This window comes from Ceratosolen solmsi, unplaced genomic scaffold (genome assembly GCF_000503995.2).
Source record: "Ceratosolen solmsi marchali unplaced genomic scaffold, CerSol_1.0 scaffold15, whole genome shotgun sequence".
NCBI lineage: Eukaryota > Metazoa > Arthropoda > Insecta > Hymenoptera > Agaonidae > Ceratosolen > Ceratosolen solmsi.
The window spans coordinates 290936-309399 of NW_011948434.1; the positions used below are offsets into that span (position 1 = coordinate 290936).

At 22.5% G+C, this 18464-nt stretch overlaps 1 protein-coding gene across 1 annotated transcript in view; it reads right to left on the bottom strand.

The window, feature by feature from the left end:
- Nucleotides 1-273: 273 nt before the first annotated feature.
- The window catches only part of Tomosyn (syntaxin-binding protein tomosyn), a 53628-nt gene continuing 35437 nt past the window's right edge, over nt 274-18464 (bottom strand). Inside the window, exons 13-23 of the mRNA XM_011502651.1 lie at nt 9106-9580; nt 5893-6009; nt 5611-5730; nt 5381-5506; nt 4462-4671; nt 3985-4093; nt 2125-2208; nt 1550-1645; nt 1169-1293; nt 987-1093; nt 274-634 (exon numbers count right to left, since the gene is read on the bottom strand). Coding sequence (XP_011500953.1) covers nt 479-634; nt 987-1093; nt 1169-1293; nt 1550-1645; nt 2125-2208; nt 3985-4093; nt 4462-4671; nt 5381-5506; nt 5611-5730; nt 5893-6009; nt 9106-9580 — 1725 coding nt within the window. The 3' untranslated portion in view covers nt 274-478. The remainder of the gene's footprint in view (nt 635-986; nt 1094-1168; nt 1294-1549; nt 1646-2124; nt 2209-3984; nt 4094-4461; nt 4672-5380; nt 5507-5610; nt 5731-5892; nt 6010-9105; nt 9581-18464) is intronic.

Genomic DNA, 18464 nt, shown 5'->3' on the forward strand with positions numbered 1-18464 from the left:
GAATATTATTGGAAAATGTACGTGAGAAAATTCTTTTATATGTTAATAAATTTATTTTCATTCCTCAATATTCCAATTTTGCGAATTAAATATGTGTACGTGTATGTACGGTTGTGGGTATAATCATGCACTCATGAGCTCGAAAGTTGTCATTGTATTAAAAAAAAAAAAAAAAAAAAAAAAAAGAATCGAAGAGAAAAGAAAATAAATATTCATAGGAGTTGGATATGAGGAAGGTAATTGATGGGCTTAGAAAGAAAAAAACGCATAATATATGTTTTTATTTTTCTTTTTAGAGTATGTAGAAGAATCAGACGTATCTCCTAGGTAAAGATATATCACGATCCATTAATTTCGACTCGGATTAGTTCTCCAACAGCTGTCTTCGAAGTGAGCTAAACCCACCATAATTTACTTTATTCTCATACCATGAATTTAAATGTAATCTTTTGCTTATTTAGCATATTATAAAATATTTTCACAATTGGTACCATTTTTTGTCTTTATACTTAAGCATGAGTGTATGAGCTGAGGAGGCAAAATTTTCTGACTCGTTCATCATACGAGCTGTACGATCCTCTAACTGAGAGAGCTTTTCACCCCGTTCAACTATCATTTGATGAGCCACAATGACCTGTAAATTTAAAATATTGCAAATTAAATTGTCACTTGTAATTATAATATTATAATATTATAATATTATAATAAAACATTATATTCATCATAAATTAATCATAATAGTAATAAATATTATATATTTTTCATTTTTTTAAATATATTAAATTAATATAATAAAATATTTTACATTTCCTATAGAATTACAAAAGTTATTTTATTGTATCAATAGTTTCAGTAGGTTAAAAAAAATCTATATAATTAAAAATACTTGCTATATTATGAATCAAATCTAAATTAAAATATTCAATGCGATACACAATAATCATGAATTGAAAAAGACAAATGAAAACAGTGTAGGTGTTATTCACCTCGTTCGTGGCAATCGAAACTCGTTCTCGAATTCCCTCGGTGCTCATATTCGGTCCAGGTATTCGATTCGCTACAGTCCTCGATGCCTTACCGCTAGCTTCGCCAACTATAACAAATCAAAGTATCTTTCAAGATTTTCAACTTTTTAAATCTTTGAAATTTCTTGATTATAAATATATACATAATTCTTCACGATCAATGCTTCGAGTACCGCCACCGAATAAACCCTTAAAAAAACTTTCTTTAGGAGGTTCAGGCATGTCTTGCCCAATGAATAAGTCTCCCATCATTTCAGTCAGTTCTGAACTGTAATAAAGTTATATCATTAGAATAATATTTCAAACAATTGGTTATTCATAATAAAATAATAAGAAATGCCCTTTAGAGTTCTTAAATATATTTTAACTTATTCAAATTATTAATTCTAATTTAAGATTGTTTAAATAAGACAGAAAGATTCATAAATTTTCAAATAATACTTCTAAATTTCATTAATTTATTTTTATTTTTGAAATAGCAAAACGACTTATTCAATAATTAAATAAAAAATTTTTAATATTACCAAAATTCACTAGAAATCGTAAACTTTTGGATTTCTGTTGGTGACGACAAATAAAATCCATGTCCACGGTTACTGAAGCATAAAGTCCTTGCAACTCTATAATATCATATTAACTAATTACCAAATTTTTAAAAATATAATAGCAAATATGTTTTAGTATATAAAATATATTTTCTCTTATCTAAAATGTTATAAAACTAAAACGGTACCAATAAAAAATAAAATATTATATAGATTCTATTATATAACTTCTATTATACAATAAAATAATAGCAATATTATTTTTAAATCTTGTAAAATTACATAAGAAAATAAAAATCAGTGATGAAATTAAAACATTTATATTCCACAACTATTCTATAAAAAGTAATGATATAAATAAACGCAGAAATATATAATATAGATAAATGACAATTTTTTAGACATTACAAATTACAAAAGCGAATAGTAAGGTAATATAATGATATTATCTATAATTTTAATATTTTATATATATTATTAAGAATTATTGAAACGCATACGCACGCATGCATGTGTGTAAGTATGTAAGGATGCAATATTAATAAAGAACTTACTGATCATTATCGCCATTTACAAAAAGTTGATGTCCCCATATGGATAACATGGGATCTACTATGCCATGTTTAATAGTATTAAAACTGTTAAAGATTATATAAATATAGATTAGGGCCGTATACATTGAAACACAAAATTTTTCTAGCTTTTTTTATCTGATCTATACATACTTGTTAGTAAAAAAATCTCCGTAAAATTGAAAAATATTTTAAACAAAGTTATTTTATCCACTTTAATTCACATATTTTTTAAAAAGAAAAGCATTTTATATTTAATTATTGGCACACATTAAAGATCGTATTATGAAAAGTCTGGTTATTAAAATGTAAAAATTTAAATTAATTAATTAGTAAAAATTTTAAAGTCAATTGAAAATATAATAATTTCAGAATATTTCAACTTACTTAATTTTTTTTTCAAAGTAATATAAAATAATAAATTCTATATAATATAATCAATCCTATAAAATATAATAAATTCTATATAATATAATCAATCCTATATAATATAATAAATTCTATATAATATAATCAATCCTACATAATATAATAAATTCTTTAACTTTTTAATACTATATATATCAAAAAGTATTCTCTAAAAAAAGATAAATTAATTATCTCAAAAAAATATATATGGTCGACAATTTAAAATATTTTATACTTTTCTTTATGTAATAATTCATTTCAATAATTAATAAAATTATTATACATTCATTAGTTAAATCATATACAAAGAAAATACTATAATTAAATATTAATTGGACGAAATATTTAATTTAGATATATTATATAGGTGTATTATATTATATAGGTATAGATAATTATACATTCTTTAGTTAAATATATACCAGGAAAATACTGTGATTCTACAATTTTTAATACAAAAATATATAGAAAAGAAAAGTAATTTATAAAATTGCCATTATCAATGTAGTTATATTTATTTAGTGATTCAATTATTAATATTCAATATTTACATTGCAAAATAACATAGCTACTTACTTCTTCTAGTAGAAATTTTGAATGCTGATTTCCTGATATTCGCCTTTTACATTTTCATAAAACTTATGACTCTTTATAAAGTTTGTTTTAATAAATTAGATAATATTTAAAGTCATTTAATAGAAAAATAATCTCATGAACTTAAAATATGTTGAAAGTGCATTATTAGAGAATTCACATTGATCATGCTTTGAACTTTAATTTCGTGTAAATATTATATAATATGCACAAGTATAAAATTATCATACCTGTGGATATACAAAAATGACTATATATAAGACTATGTAGTATATTGTATACAGGTATATGTAAAAATTAACTGCTATATTGTTGACAATTTTTATGTGCTTAAAAAGATACGAAAAACATTATTTTAATTGTTTATTGTTGGCATTAGTAGTTTGAATCACGAAAAATAATGTATATTTTAATTATAGGAAAGATACACATATGTATAAAAATAATATAGATAATATACTTTAAAACGTATTCATTTTATACAAATATTGAGTGGACTACCATTCACTTATACACATATATAATTATATGAAAATGTATATTATAAGTAAAAACTAATAAGCATTTGGTCATTTAATATATTTTAGTTGATAATGATAGAACATGTGTGTATTTAATACGAGTATTGTTGTCTAAATACTAATCTATTTATTTATTTATATTAATTTCAGATTAAGTTATTCATTTATTCATTTATTAAAAGTAGTGAGCAATAAGCTGCAAAACAATGTGAACTGTATATCCTAAACATTTGTGCGTACGTAATTAATAATTTTATTTAAACACGCAAGACAATAGTCAGGTGCAATTTTTAGTTAAGAAAATTAATACTTTTCTTACCTTAAGTTTGATACGGGAACAAAGTCGATATCTAAAAGTGGCCTTAGACTCGGTAGACTAAATGAGCAAATATGACCATTTGAAACATAACATACCAAGCAGACACTATCTATAAATATCATATGAAAGTTATGAATTATTATTTATTAAAGATATAAATCAACTAACTTTTAACGCTATTAATTCTATGTAGTTAAACAATTCTAATATTTAGTAAATTAAATAGTTCATAATAAATATAAATTAATTATTACAAAAATTAATGATTTTCAACTTTTCAAAAAATTATTTTTATTCTGAACTATTGATAGATATTAACGTAATTAAATATTTAGTTGAATCAATATTGAAAAACTTGAATTGAATTGAAAAACTTATTCAAAATTTCTATTAATAATTTTTTTTATATTTATAAAATACCTAATTCAAGATCCTATGAAATATCATAAAAAATAATAAAGAATAATTGCACAAAACCTTTCAAAGATGTTATTTCTGCCTTTATAACAATATTTGTATCAGTTAATTGTTGTTTATAGATACAGTTCTGTGATGGTAGAGCAATAACTTTAGCTTGCTTTTGAGATGTGAGTACGATAAATTGCCTATCTTCATAGCTATCAGAACCAGACCCTTGAGAGTGAATTGAAGATGACATACGTGTAGTCAAAAATTTGCCTTGATTTTCTATAAATCGGAATTATTGAAATTAAAATTAAAATAATAAATCTTAGTTTATAAAATATCTTTAATTTTTTAAATAGATATTAATAAATGAATTTAAAGGAAATGGAATTATATGATACTTTCAAAACAAATAGTGAAATGTATATATTTGATATATATACATACAATGCAAATATGAAATGTATATGTAAAGAAAAGAATATATACATTATATAAAATTATTTATAAATATTCATCTATTTTTATCTGAATTTTTATGTAACAAATATACAATAATAATATTGAAATTATTTAAAGAAGATAATTTTAAATAATTCAATCTAATTAATAACTAACTTTTTATTATTAGTTTTGTAATATATATTTTTATATAATTTTGAAATTAAAATTTATGTTATACTAAAGATGGAATTGAAATACTTTATTACGTAGAGCTTATTAAAAAATAAAATATAGAAAGTTGGGTAAAAATTGTAATAATTCAATCATTAAATAATGGTTATCTATCAGATGATAAAAGAGCATTCTGTATTGACATATTTCTTTCTGTATTTAATAATAAATTGTATTTATTCTTAATTTTACTTAGTTATATTACCTTAAACTTCAAAAATAAATTTACCACTTAAAAACTATATAATTTATTATTATATTTATAATAATTTCTTGAAAATAATATTTTATAAATAAAATTATTTAATAAACATACTGTTGCGATCTTTAGAATCTGTATTTTCATCCTTCCAAGATTCATAGGAATATGGAATCAAAGCTCCAAAGCAATCCAAAAAAGACATCGTTAAAATACATCCTTTTAGTTTAAATGTAGAGCCATCTACGTATAAATGAATTAATAAATTTTACTTTCAAATTTTCAAATTGTAATAAAAACAGAATAATTGCGAAATTATAAATATTATTACTTCTTCAAATACTCACTACAACTAGAAATAACCACAGGTTGTGCATGTCTATCACCAGAAGCAGGTGTATTAAATACAATAGTTTGTACAGAACCCGAAAACGTTCCAATCCATAACGTCGGGAAGGCATTAGAATCTGCAAATGCTTAAACGTTAATGTATACTGTATAAATATAAACGACAATTATATAAAAATCTTTGCACTGAATTGATTTAGTAAATTAATTTACAGATATATTCCTAACGTTTTATTTCTGAATAATTATAAATTGAAATATAATATAAATATTTTAAATACCGCTCTTTTTCGTATAGGAATCGGCAAAAGTAAGGCAGCTGACGGTTTCAGTGGCAATATTTTCTAGCGAAGACATACTTGAACTTCGGGATCGTTGGAATGAACTGTCGAGTTTATCTATTCAACAAGTATTTAAAAAAATTATTTTAATCTATTAATATATACAAAAAACAAATATGTTTCATAAAATAATTCTACTGAAACATGCACGAGACAAATTTATAGATACATTTTTTCAGAATAAATTTTTTGAAGAAATGATATAAATAGAAACAATAAATAAATATATATATTGAAATATATTATTTATTCGAGCACGGATTCGTCTGTATTTTTAATTCTAAAAACAAATATATATAAAATAAATACAGAAAAATCTGGACATATCCAAAGTAAAAAAAAAACACATATTGTATATGTATTATATACTACGCATGTGATTCATATTTGTGCAGTGTATGGGCGTATTTGTATAATAAAACTCGAAATATTGAAAATGCAGTAATATATATTTCAAACACGATCCTAACCACAACGACAATAATAATAATATAATAAAAGCTTGTTTATATCTTTTTAAATTTAATTTGCAATTAATTATTTTCATTAGTCAAATATTGTTTAAATTTACAGTACTTATGATACAATAAATTATAAAAAATTTAACATTAAATAATAATGTTAAATTTAACATTAAATCTAGATTCTTCTCTAGTTTTTCTATGAATAATTATTCATCGGTTTAATTGTTAATTAGTAATTATATTTTATATATATATAATGCTTACAGACATGTTTGTTTCAATTTTCTTGAATTGTACCATTAAGATTGTCACTCATTTTCAAAATTCATTAAGTGATATTATTATTCAGTAAAAAATATTTTATGAATTCTTGTATTTTATTTTTGTGTAAAAATAAACAATATATATAATTATACATATAAATATATATATATATATTTATATATACATATATACTATTTACTTCAATCAATATATAAATTACATAGATATGAATTGATATAAATTGTAAGTATTAAAATCACAGAAAATTGTATATTAAATACATGTTCGGCTTTACTTAAAAAATGAATTTTAGTTTTTATTTTGTAAATAAAATTTTGTAAATAAATGTGAATAAATGTAGTATTTTGTAAATAAAATGTATTAGTACAAAAAAAAACTCTACAATTCATTAAAATACAATATCAAGCTTAATTTAATAAAAAATTTATATAAATTTCAATCCCTTATAATTGTTTTTATTATTTGTTGTTTTTATTATTAATTGTTTTAATTATAATTATTATTCATATAAATACATAATCTGAATTTTTCATGATCAATTCATAAATGATTAAATAAAATATATTATTACCAATTTATATCAATTTGTAAAGCGTGGCTATTCTGTTTACAAACTCTTCATTCAATGTAATTTCTAAATTTTGTAAATATTAAATAAACATACATATGACTGAGTTTGAAATAAATATTGAAAGAAACTTATCTGCGATACTGCAAGTAGAGATAAAAAGTTGAAAAACCAGACAAAAATATAATAGAACTATTCAATTAATTGTAAAAGTGCGATACAATACCAAGAAGAAAGAACCTATTAAATAGGTGACTTATAGAAACAGGTGCACATTTGTTCAATAACAGAAGTAATTCCTCTTTCTCAATTATATTAATTTTAATTATTAAATTCAAATCACAAAACTACAAAAAGATATAGAAATATGTTAAAAATGAATTATCAAAACCGTCAATTCAATAAAAAAGCAAATAGAGAAATGAAGAAAATTAAATATGCATTTTACTAATTATAATCATAAGAAAAATAAATGAATAAATCGATGAATCGGAAAATATATTTGCTATTTGTAGATTAAAAGCAACGCAAATCAAACAATCCGCTTCCATTCTTTATTCATTAATTTCCTTTATTATTTATTATCTTCATTGATGTTGATCCATTTTTAGTTGTCATTTGAAAACGCAATAATAACAAAAGACCTCCTTTGTGATTTATGATACATTAACAAATTTAATTTATTTTTAATTACAAAATTATTAAAAACACTTTTAATTTAAAATTAATAATTAAAAAATACATTTTTTTATATTATTTATTAAAAAGTTTTAAAAATGAACAAATCTTTATATATATATATATATATATATATATATACTGGTAATAGTTACCTAAATAAAAAATAAGTTTTATAACTAAATTAGAAACCTGCCAAATTATATAATATAATCAAACTTAAAAAATTTATAATACCCAATATATATAAATAATAATGTACTTTAATGACGTAAGCTTACCTTAATCGGGTCATTTAGAGATTAAAATATAATAATGTAAAGAGTAGAATCATAAATACATAATTAAATCACGTACAATTACACATCACATCATTTTTTATTTTTGTTTATCTTTTGTTAAGTAATATTAATATATTTTTTAGCATTAAAAGTCAAAGTGTGATTAAGAGGAAGGGAGACAGAAAGAGAATTTGTGTACGTGATTTTAAATTAAAACTTGTTTATAATATAAAGTTAATTTGAAATATAAATTAATAATCTTTATAATTTATTTAAAAATTAGGAGAAAAATTTATTTAAAAATAAATAAGATTTATTATAAGTACAATATCTTAAAAAATTACACTTTATAAATTAAATTATAATAAATGGTAAATTTATATCTGAGTACATTTAGTACTTAATAAAAAATATTTATCTTATTTAATAATATCGAATTTTAATTCTTTGATCATAGATAAATATCTTTTCTATTCAAACAATTATGATGAATTTTGAACCTTATACTAAATACAAATATATATATATATATATATATATATATGAAGTAAAAAAGTAAAAAAATAAAATAGTTTATATAATATGATTATTGCAATAGTATCCTAATTATAATTACCAACTACTACTGTATCTTATCCTCGTCAATATCGTCAGTATTATTATTATAGCTTTAGTAATGATCAGAAATTGTAATCATTATTGTTATTATAGAAAAATAACTGTAAGCAAATATAACGAGAAAAAAATCTGTAGTATAGGAAGTTATATGTAAATAATAATTAGAGTAGCAATGTAGCACAGTAAGGTAGAATAATAGTCATAGTAATACTAATTTATGTATAAAATATAAAAATTGTTTTGTTAATAATAATACTACCAAAACTGCTATACGGTCTGGTGTTGGTGAGGATATACGAGGAAGATAAAGAAGCCTGGGGATAGGTGGTAGCTGAGTAGCCGCGTATGTCAATACTGCGCTGAGCATGAAATGGGAAGGTTGTTGCAAAGCCACTGGATGAGCCTTCGATCCCGGTCTCGTAGTAGGTGACTGAGGTACTTAGACACTTCTGCAACTTTCGTATACCTTGAGTACGCCCACCGCCGCTACTTCCGCTACCATGCCGACCGCCACAGGTTCCGGCAATAAGGCCGGCATCGGACCTGCGAAACAGTGAACTTGCGGACTGTCCGAGGCTCTTTTCACCTCCACCACCATCGATATCCTCTTCGGCGGTCTCATCAGCCGTAATATTACTCTGGCATATTACGCTATAATCGCCCTCCGCAATTCCAGATGCTCCTCCACTCTCTGTGCTACGTCCTGCAGTTGGTGAAACACAAGTCCCGTTCATCTATAAACCAGGCAAATCATACAATCCTAGACATTCACAATCTACTAATTATCACTCTAGTATGCATCTCTATATCTCTCTTCCCTCCCCCGCCCTGCTCATCCAACTAGGTGACTAAACAATATGCTCAATAATACACAAAGATAGGATAGTTAAGCAACTTGCTTTTAAAATTTGGGCCTGTAATATTAAAATATTTTATTATGATGTATATTAACTCGCTCTTTTTATGTAGCTATAATTATTTTATTTTCTAACACAAGCTGCTGCACTTGTAAAATAATTTTTATACAAACTTTAATATTTATTATAAAATTCTAAAATTTGTAAATGAGAAATTTATTATATAAAAAAAATATATATATTCATCACGGATGTGCAAAAACAATCGAAAAAAATAATAAAATAAAAATATCTATCCATTATTATAAAAAACTTCGCCATAAAATTTATTAATTATGCTAACAAAATAAGTATGACATTTTATTGCACTAAAAAAAACCCTTAATTAAACCCTTAATTAAAAAAGCAATATTTTTAAATATTGATTTATATAAAGGCATAATTGTATATTAAATAAAAATTCCTTATAGATAGATGTTTCCTGTATGGCGTATTAATATTATACAGCCCTCTGCAACAATAAATTATAATATTCTTCAAAACGCTATATATAAAAATAATAAATGATTACATTGGACATCTTATAGTCATTGATATACATATATAAATATATGTATATATATATATATATATATATATATATATATACATTTCATACTCTATAAAACACATTAAGCTTATACAAAATCATAAAATTTCATGTACGTGTATTTTTCAAACTGAATACTTAATTATAAACAATAATTACATTTCAAATATCACTAAATTAAAATATAGGACTACTTACCTGTTATAGCTTATTTGTATTATATTTAGAATAGATAATAATATACATTTATCACTATGAATAGTTTTAATTTTTATTTTCATTATTTCAAATTAAATGTACAAATATTAAGATTAATTGAATACATTCATGATGAATGAAAACCGAATTAAATATTATTACCATAATGTAACTAATTATTGATATAATTTATTATATATTACAATACTTAATACTTTATAAATAAAAAATAGTATTTTTATAAGAAAAAAACAAATACTATACATTGAAAAATTATAATAAAATAATTATAGAATATAAATAAATTTGCACAAAAACATTTGAGCAAGTTTTTTATTTTACTTATATTTTACAATAGTTTATAACAGTAGATTAAGAACTTTTATCTTCAAGGTGAAACAAATATTAAATTTGATGTAAAAAATTCCTTTAATTTCTTATAAATTTTATTATAATATTAAAATAACAAGAAAAAAGGTTACATTAATATATAATATATTATAATTATATTATATTAATATATAATATAATATATAATATATATATATTACATTAAATATATAAAAACATAAACTCAACATAAAAAGGCAAACGCCCCTAAAACTAATATATATCATTAAATAACGGATGATCAAATTAAAAAAGGATAAGAAGATTTAGGACAAATAAATAATAAATTTTATAATGAACTATAAAAAGAATTCTTTGTAAATAGTCACTAGTCTTTTCGAGAAACAATTACTACAGTATAATAGAAAAAATTCTAGAATTTGATTTATAATGATCTAAATTCTAATAACATTTTTAAGACCTTCAAATTTTTGTCTGCTTTTAAAACTTTTGCACTCCCGTTACTTCAATTTCTGTTCTTTTATGCAATATTCAAATGTGTTAATTCTACAAGAAATATTAGAAATTATCTTTATACAGTGCAAATTTATAATTTCATTTACAGGCATTACAGTAAAAACGTGGATTTTGGATAATAACTTCTTCTATTAAAATTAGTTATTTATATAAAACATGCACCCTATTGATAAACTTTTGTTCGGCCATTCGTTTAGTATTCCAGAAACAATATATTATTCACTATTTACAAAAATCTAAACATTCTTTACAAATCGGGTTATTATGGACTATGATATATATATATATATATATATTGAATTCTTAACAATTGATATTAATTGAAAATTATGACATTAAATTATAATATAAAAACTTTAATTTTGTCAACGTTTCAAGTAAATAAAGTAAAACTATAAAAAATAAAATTTTCTATTTAATTTAAATATACCAATTACATGTAATTAATTTATATAAATTCATAAATAAACATAAGAAAACCGTTTATATCTAATAAAGCCATTTATTTAAATAAATGTTAATATGTTTATATTATAAACAAAATAATTCTAATTTATAAATTTTTTCAAAATAAATTCGATAAATATTTTAAAAGTACCAGGAAAGTTAGTTAAAACCTAATAAAATGGTGTATAACCATCTTTAAGGTACCAGTAGATTCAAAGTATTAACTAAATAAAAAATTAAACGTTAAATAAAAACAAATTAAATATTAATACCAATTCAATAAATAAATTCTATAAAATTAAAATCACACTACTTCACAATGAGTCCACTATGTAATTGAATAAAAAACAAAACTGGATATAAATATTTACTCACGTATTTATATATGTGTGATTTTTAGATTATAATTATTCTACTACATTAAATGATCACTTTTATATGTTGCTGTATTTGCTCTTTTGCAATCCAATCATTTCTAATATACTTAATACTTCATCAGTGATTATATATATATTTAATATGTAAATCAATATTTTAATTTTGTATGATATTTAATAGATGTATCTACGAGCATCCTAGGCTTGTGTTTTCTTATTATATTTTCAACAAATGTATATATAATAAGAAAGAAATTTGAAAAAATTTTCATTAATACAAATTATAATGGCTATGCATATTAAATAAAATGTATAAATATAGTTAGAAAATCATTATAGTCCAAAATAATAAAGACAGTAATTCATAGTCCCGCGTTCAAAATTATGTATTTAACATGATATCCGTGTGTGCGCGCGCGCGCGCGCGCGTGTGTGTGTGTGTGTGTGCGTGCGTGCGTGCGTGCGTGCGTGCGTGCATGCGTGCGTGTGTGGTTTCAGTAAATAATTATATATATGATATATATATATACATATGGGAGTGCCACACAAGCTTTTGAATTATTTTAAATTAAGATTAATGTTAGTGTGCTTGTAGTTAATATAAAATTAGTGTTATTAATTGTAATGATTAAAATTTGTAATATTACATGCACGGGCACGTATAGTTCTTATTTATATTAAAAACTATAAAGATATTTTTATACTGTAATTGTCATATTCTATTAGTATGCATAAGCACATTAAGATACTTTTAAAGTATTGCAATAAAAATAATGCTCTAAAATAACACCAAATAATTGAATATATTTTTTTAGATATCTGAAGCATGCCTTAATTTATTACAAATAGTTTTTTCAAATACGACATTAATAAACTTTTAATCTTAGTGAATTGGTTTTACGATTGCAAATACACTTTACTTATATTAAAACATCATTTTAATGAAATTATTAAAATAACTAGTGCATTAGTAAAAATATCTAACAAATAGTAGAGCTAAGAATCAATCACAATAGAAATTCGGTGCATGGTATATCTCATTTGAAACAGAAACAATTATGAAAAAGTTTTATTACGAGTATTTATTGCTACATGCAATACACTTATATTTTTTCAATAAAATATACGTGAGTAACAATTTAAAAATCAAAGTAATTTAGAAAATGTAATAAGTAAATTACGCTGCATTATGCTTCAATGTCAGTCATCATTAAAAAACAACGTTTCAAAGTTCTGTCTAAAATTACATATCTCACTGGCACGTATAAAAAATGTAAGACTCGACATATTATATGGCGTTTGCTATTTGATTTTTTTAATAGAACTTTTATCAAAACTTACTGAATCTTCGTAAGAAATTGCCGGCAAAGGTGTCGTTGATGCTCGTGAATCCGGATGCACTGGACTCATCTGTAGGTCTCGTACGATTCACAAATTCAAGAGCTTCGCGTTTTCCGCTAGGATCAACTTCGCCTATAGCTGCTTTTTGGTACTTAATATCCGGCACAGATAGCAGCCGAACCTGACCTCTCTTGACCTGCAGGCTTTGAACCACCCGCTTGAACCTCATAGTCGATTTAGGTGCAGATGCAATGACTGCTTCAGGATTCACCGTCTCGAATGCAAGATTTGTCGGTCTTAAGACATCGCTCGCGCATTGTAAGCCACAAAGGAAGTCCGGAGTTCGGCCACCAGATTCTGGGACCGACGCATACCCGATCACTAGAGTCTCATGCGAACCCTCGGAAAAAACTTTCTTAAGGTTCGAGCTTTGCACTGAGGACAGTGTCTTTGGATTCAAATGTAGTTTCAAATGCCGTGTATGTTGGCTGCTGATGTAACTCTGTTAAAGCACAGGGAGTTTGTTTTCCGATCAGCCAAGTATTCATCCATCTCTTATACTCGGTCCATAGAGCCATAAGTTCACTGATTCTCGCAAGCAACTAAGACTTATATTTTGATTTTCGTTTTCACGTAGTTAAAATTACTTTATTGAATAATAAGTAAATTGGAAATAATAAATACATTTAAATAGAAAACTTCTCCAATTTAATAAAGAAATGTGAAATTAACTAATTTTTGTAAACTGATTAATTAGTTTTTTCTAATTATATATTTACCTGATATTAAAAATTTATAAAGCTTGATATATATAATAAGAAATTATAACTTTAAAAATTTTCGCTATGTTTTTATTCATAAATATAAAATGTTTTTGATATAAATATTTTCCTTATTTTAATAATATATGATTTTATTGATTAAAACAATATTTAATCAGATATATTCTATCTATTTATTTATCTAATTTTAGAATTAACTACATATTCATAATTTACTTATACAACTTATATCATTTATAATTCTCTAAATAAAAATAAAATTGTTCCTTATTTATTATATTACTTTCCATAGTTAAAAAATTTCAATATTATTATATATGCTATTGTACAAATAAACCAATTTGTATATTTAATAATTTTTTAAAATTATTATGTGTTGCTTTCCATCTATATATATAAAAAATAAATTATTATAAGAATGTGCTTTTTCTTAAACTGTTATTATATTTTGAAAAAATATATATATTATTTTTTATTAAACAGTTTATAAAAATTATAAAATTGTTTTAAAAAGTTTTTTTTCATTTATAGTATATTATTTTATGTACAACCATTAACATCTTCGATATTCTGAAATACCAACATAATTTATTAATCTATATCCTATGGGAAAAAACTTTATTTTCAATGTATCCAAATTAGTATCTCAAGCACTAACTACAATAATATTAATATTTATACATTATTTTTCAGATCTCTTCCAAAAAAACATATATAATTTTAGCTCTTAATATTTTTCTTGTAAATATACAATATTATTTCTATTTTGTATAAAAATTTACAAATCATTAAATTTTCCAATGATCGTACATTATTTGATATATTAGTATTTTTAAACTTTAGCACTATAGCCTAAGATATCTAATAGAAATCATTACCATGAAATAATTTTTGTAAACTTAAATTTTAAGATAATTATTTTTCTATAATAGAACACAACTATAGTGATTTATTCAAATTGTTGGAAATATATTGTAAACGGCGTATTAAAAATACTTATTCCAACAAATACTAATAAAAACGTAATAATACAACAGTATAATTATTAATAATCACTCATTATATTAAAATATAAAAACTCGTAAAGTAGTCGTATAGTGTAGTAGTAATATCTATTATTTTAAAATCTATTTTTTTCCTTATTCATCTTGTGAAATTTTCTTTCAACATTTCTTTAAAAACTGTAACACTGTTTAATATTAAAAATAAATTCTTTATTAGAAATATATATAAAACTAAAAATTATATTTTATTATAACTTTATTGTATTTATCAACTTAAACTTTACATTTATACTGGCATTTTCTCGAATTGAATCATGCTAATTGCTTTTAAATTAAAAAATGTTTAGTATAAAAAATAGATTTCCAGAATTTGATAACTTAAGCAACTCAATAAATAATTATTGATTAAAAAATATTGGAAAGTATTTTAACTTAAAATGATAATAAAATTTGTAATTAATTAACATTCATAGTTCTGTAACAAAATTAAGTTTATTTCTAACAATCAAATACACGTAAAATCAGTACACGTGCAAAACCATCATCAATACATCAATACTATAGGATGGTTTATCAATAACAAAAATGTTACTTAATTTCTTAAATGTTTCAATTTTACTTGAAATGCATGGAGATTATTTAAGCATATATTTGAAACAATAAAGCATATTTAATTAGAATCGTGCATTGCTACAATCATTTTCTAATACGATTTCCGATTACCATTTGCGTTTCTCTCGATATCGTTGGAATCCTCTAAAAATTGAACCACAGCAATGAAAATATATATTATATCTTTTACTGTTCATATTTATGTTATAAAAATTGAACTACAAATTGCAAATCATAAAAGGAAATATTATGATAAAAATAATTAAATCCATTTGTTTTCTTAAATTAAAGACAATATTTATTTACTAGCAAACTTTGTCGCAACATTGTCCTTAATTTTATATTTCGAAGCTATATAAATAAAAATGTCTAAACATCTTATTATAAATAAATATTTAACTGTACAAAATTGCAAGATATATAAATCTGTTAATCATGCAACTATATATGTAAAACATAAAAATATAAAAGAACTGGAATCCATCTCATAGAATGTTGAATATACATATATATAACAATCTGAGATTAACATTAGTTTGTTCATGCGTGTGTGAATATATGTTTGAGTGTGCATACGTTTATTTAGAATAACAAAACATAATGCTATTATCCTCATGTTGAATGATTAGAAACACTATATCATTCGCAGTCAATCATGTTCTGCTGGAAACAGGAAATGATTGCAACTTTTTCAGATTTCAAATATTGATCTTTGATATAAAAATTTATACCTTAAGGATAATTAAATACATTCGTGAAATATATTAAAAATGTAATATATACAATATATTTTCTCATGATTTGGAAAAAGCTAATATTAATATTCTTTTGAAGGAATATTTTATAAATTACATATTAAAAAGATTTTTGCTGTTTGATAAATTTTTCACGATTATTAGTCATGTAAAATTATAGATTTTTTAACATTATTGACGTTTAATTAAAAAACAAAAACAAAAAAAACACAAAAATAACTACCAATTTGAGTTCAATTAAGATCTAATAAAATACTATTTATCACTACTATTTTAGAAGTACGTTTTACTAAAAAAATACAAGTAAAAATAATTATTCATTATAATATATTGTTTAAATATCTCCTACTTTAAGAAAAAAAGATTTCGATATTTTCAAGCATAAACAATAGTAATAAAAACCATTTGTAATTCTACTAATAAATATTTTTATACATTTGAATAATACAACCTATTTGATTATCCTTTGAACGATACATACGTATATAAAATATTTAATTATTAAGATTTAAAAAAAAAAAACTTTTTACTCCATTTACTGAACAAAAAACGATTTATCTTGAAATGCTAAATATTCCATTTGCAGCTCAGCATCATGCAGAATAAAGCAACTAATACCTTAAAATCTTAATTTTTACAGTATAATATTTCTAGTAATCAAATTCAATTATTTGAATTAGAATATTATTCTTGAATAAATACGAATTCAAAAATAACATCTCATATTTATACTCAGATTATCAAATAGCCAAACTTAACTGTCTAGAATATGTTGAAGCAGACCATTTTTCAGTAATTAATAAAGTTTATAACTAAGATGGTATTTTCAAGAAACAATCTTCTGTATTTTTGACATTTATTACGTCTATTTTTCACATGGATGGTACTTTACAACATATGCTTTATATAAAAAGTACACAAAGTTTTAATTTTTCCTGATACTTCATACAAAATATTGTTAAGAATCAAACTATTTTATAAATTACTATTATAATTTATTTATAATGACTACTAACTAATTGAATAAAAATTCAAAAACAGGAAAACAATATGTAGATATTGTTTTATTTAATATATACTTATTTGTTAACAGGTTATTACACTGCACACATATGCACGCCCACATACATATGTATGTTAATGTATGAAATTTAATAGTCATCTAAGACACAGTAGTAATAATTCTTTTATTTTTATTTTATGAATTCTATTAATAAATAATCATAATAATATATAAGATTGTATATAACCAACTTTACTTGTATTCAGATATTAATTTTTTTCATAATCCAATTAATTTTCTTATCTAGGATTATATTAATACGTTTTTTGATCTTTTTATGCTTTAACTATTAAAATTGTATTCGAACATACATAAGAAAATCAATTATATAATATTATTTAAAAGAAAGTTGTATTTATACTAATATTAAGGATTATGAAGGACTTTGTATTAATTGTAAGTTATTATATTGTTATTGTTATTTTGTAATATTGTTAAGTTGTTATTGTAGATTATTATGAAATTCACATCTTTAACGGTATTACCATTAATTTTAATTTAATAAGCATAATAAACTATTTATTTATTAAAGTTGAACTTAAATTACTTTAAATAAAATAAAAATAATTCTAATAATGTAAAGCAAATGAAATTTATCTATTTATTATTATTAATTCACTATGAATAATAATTAACTGAATTCACATAATTAGTCTCTCTCTCTCTCTCTCTATTAATATTTTATAATATTTTATAATATTTTGGAATTTCTAATAATATTTTAAA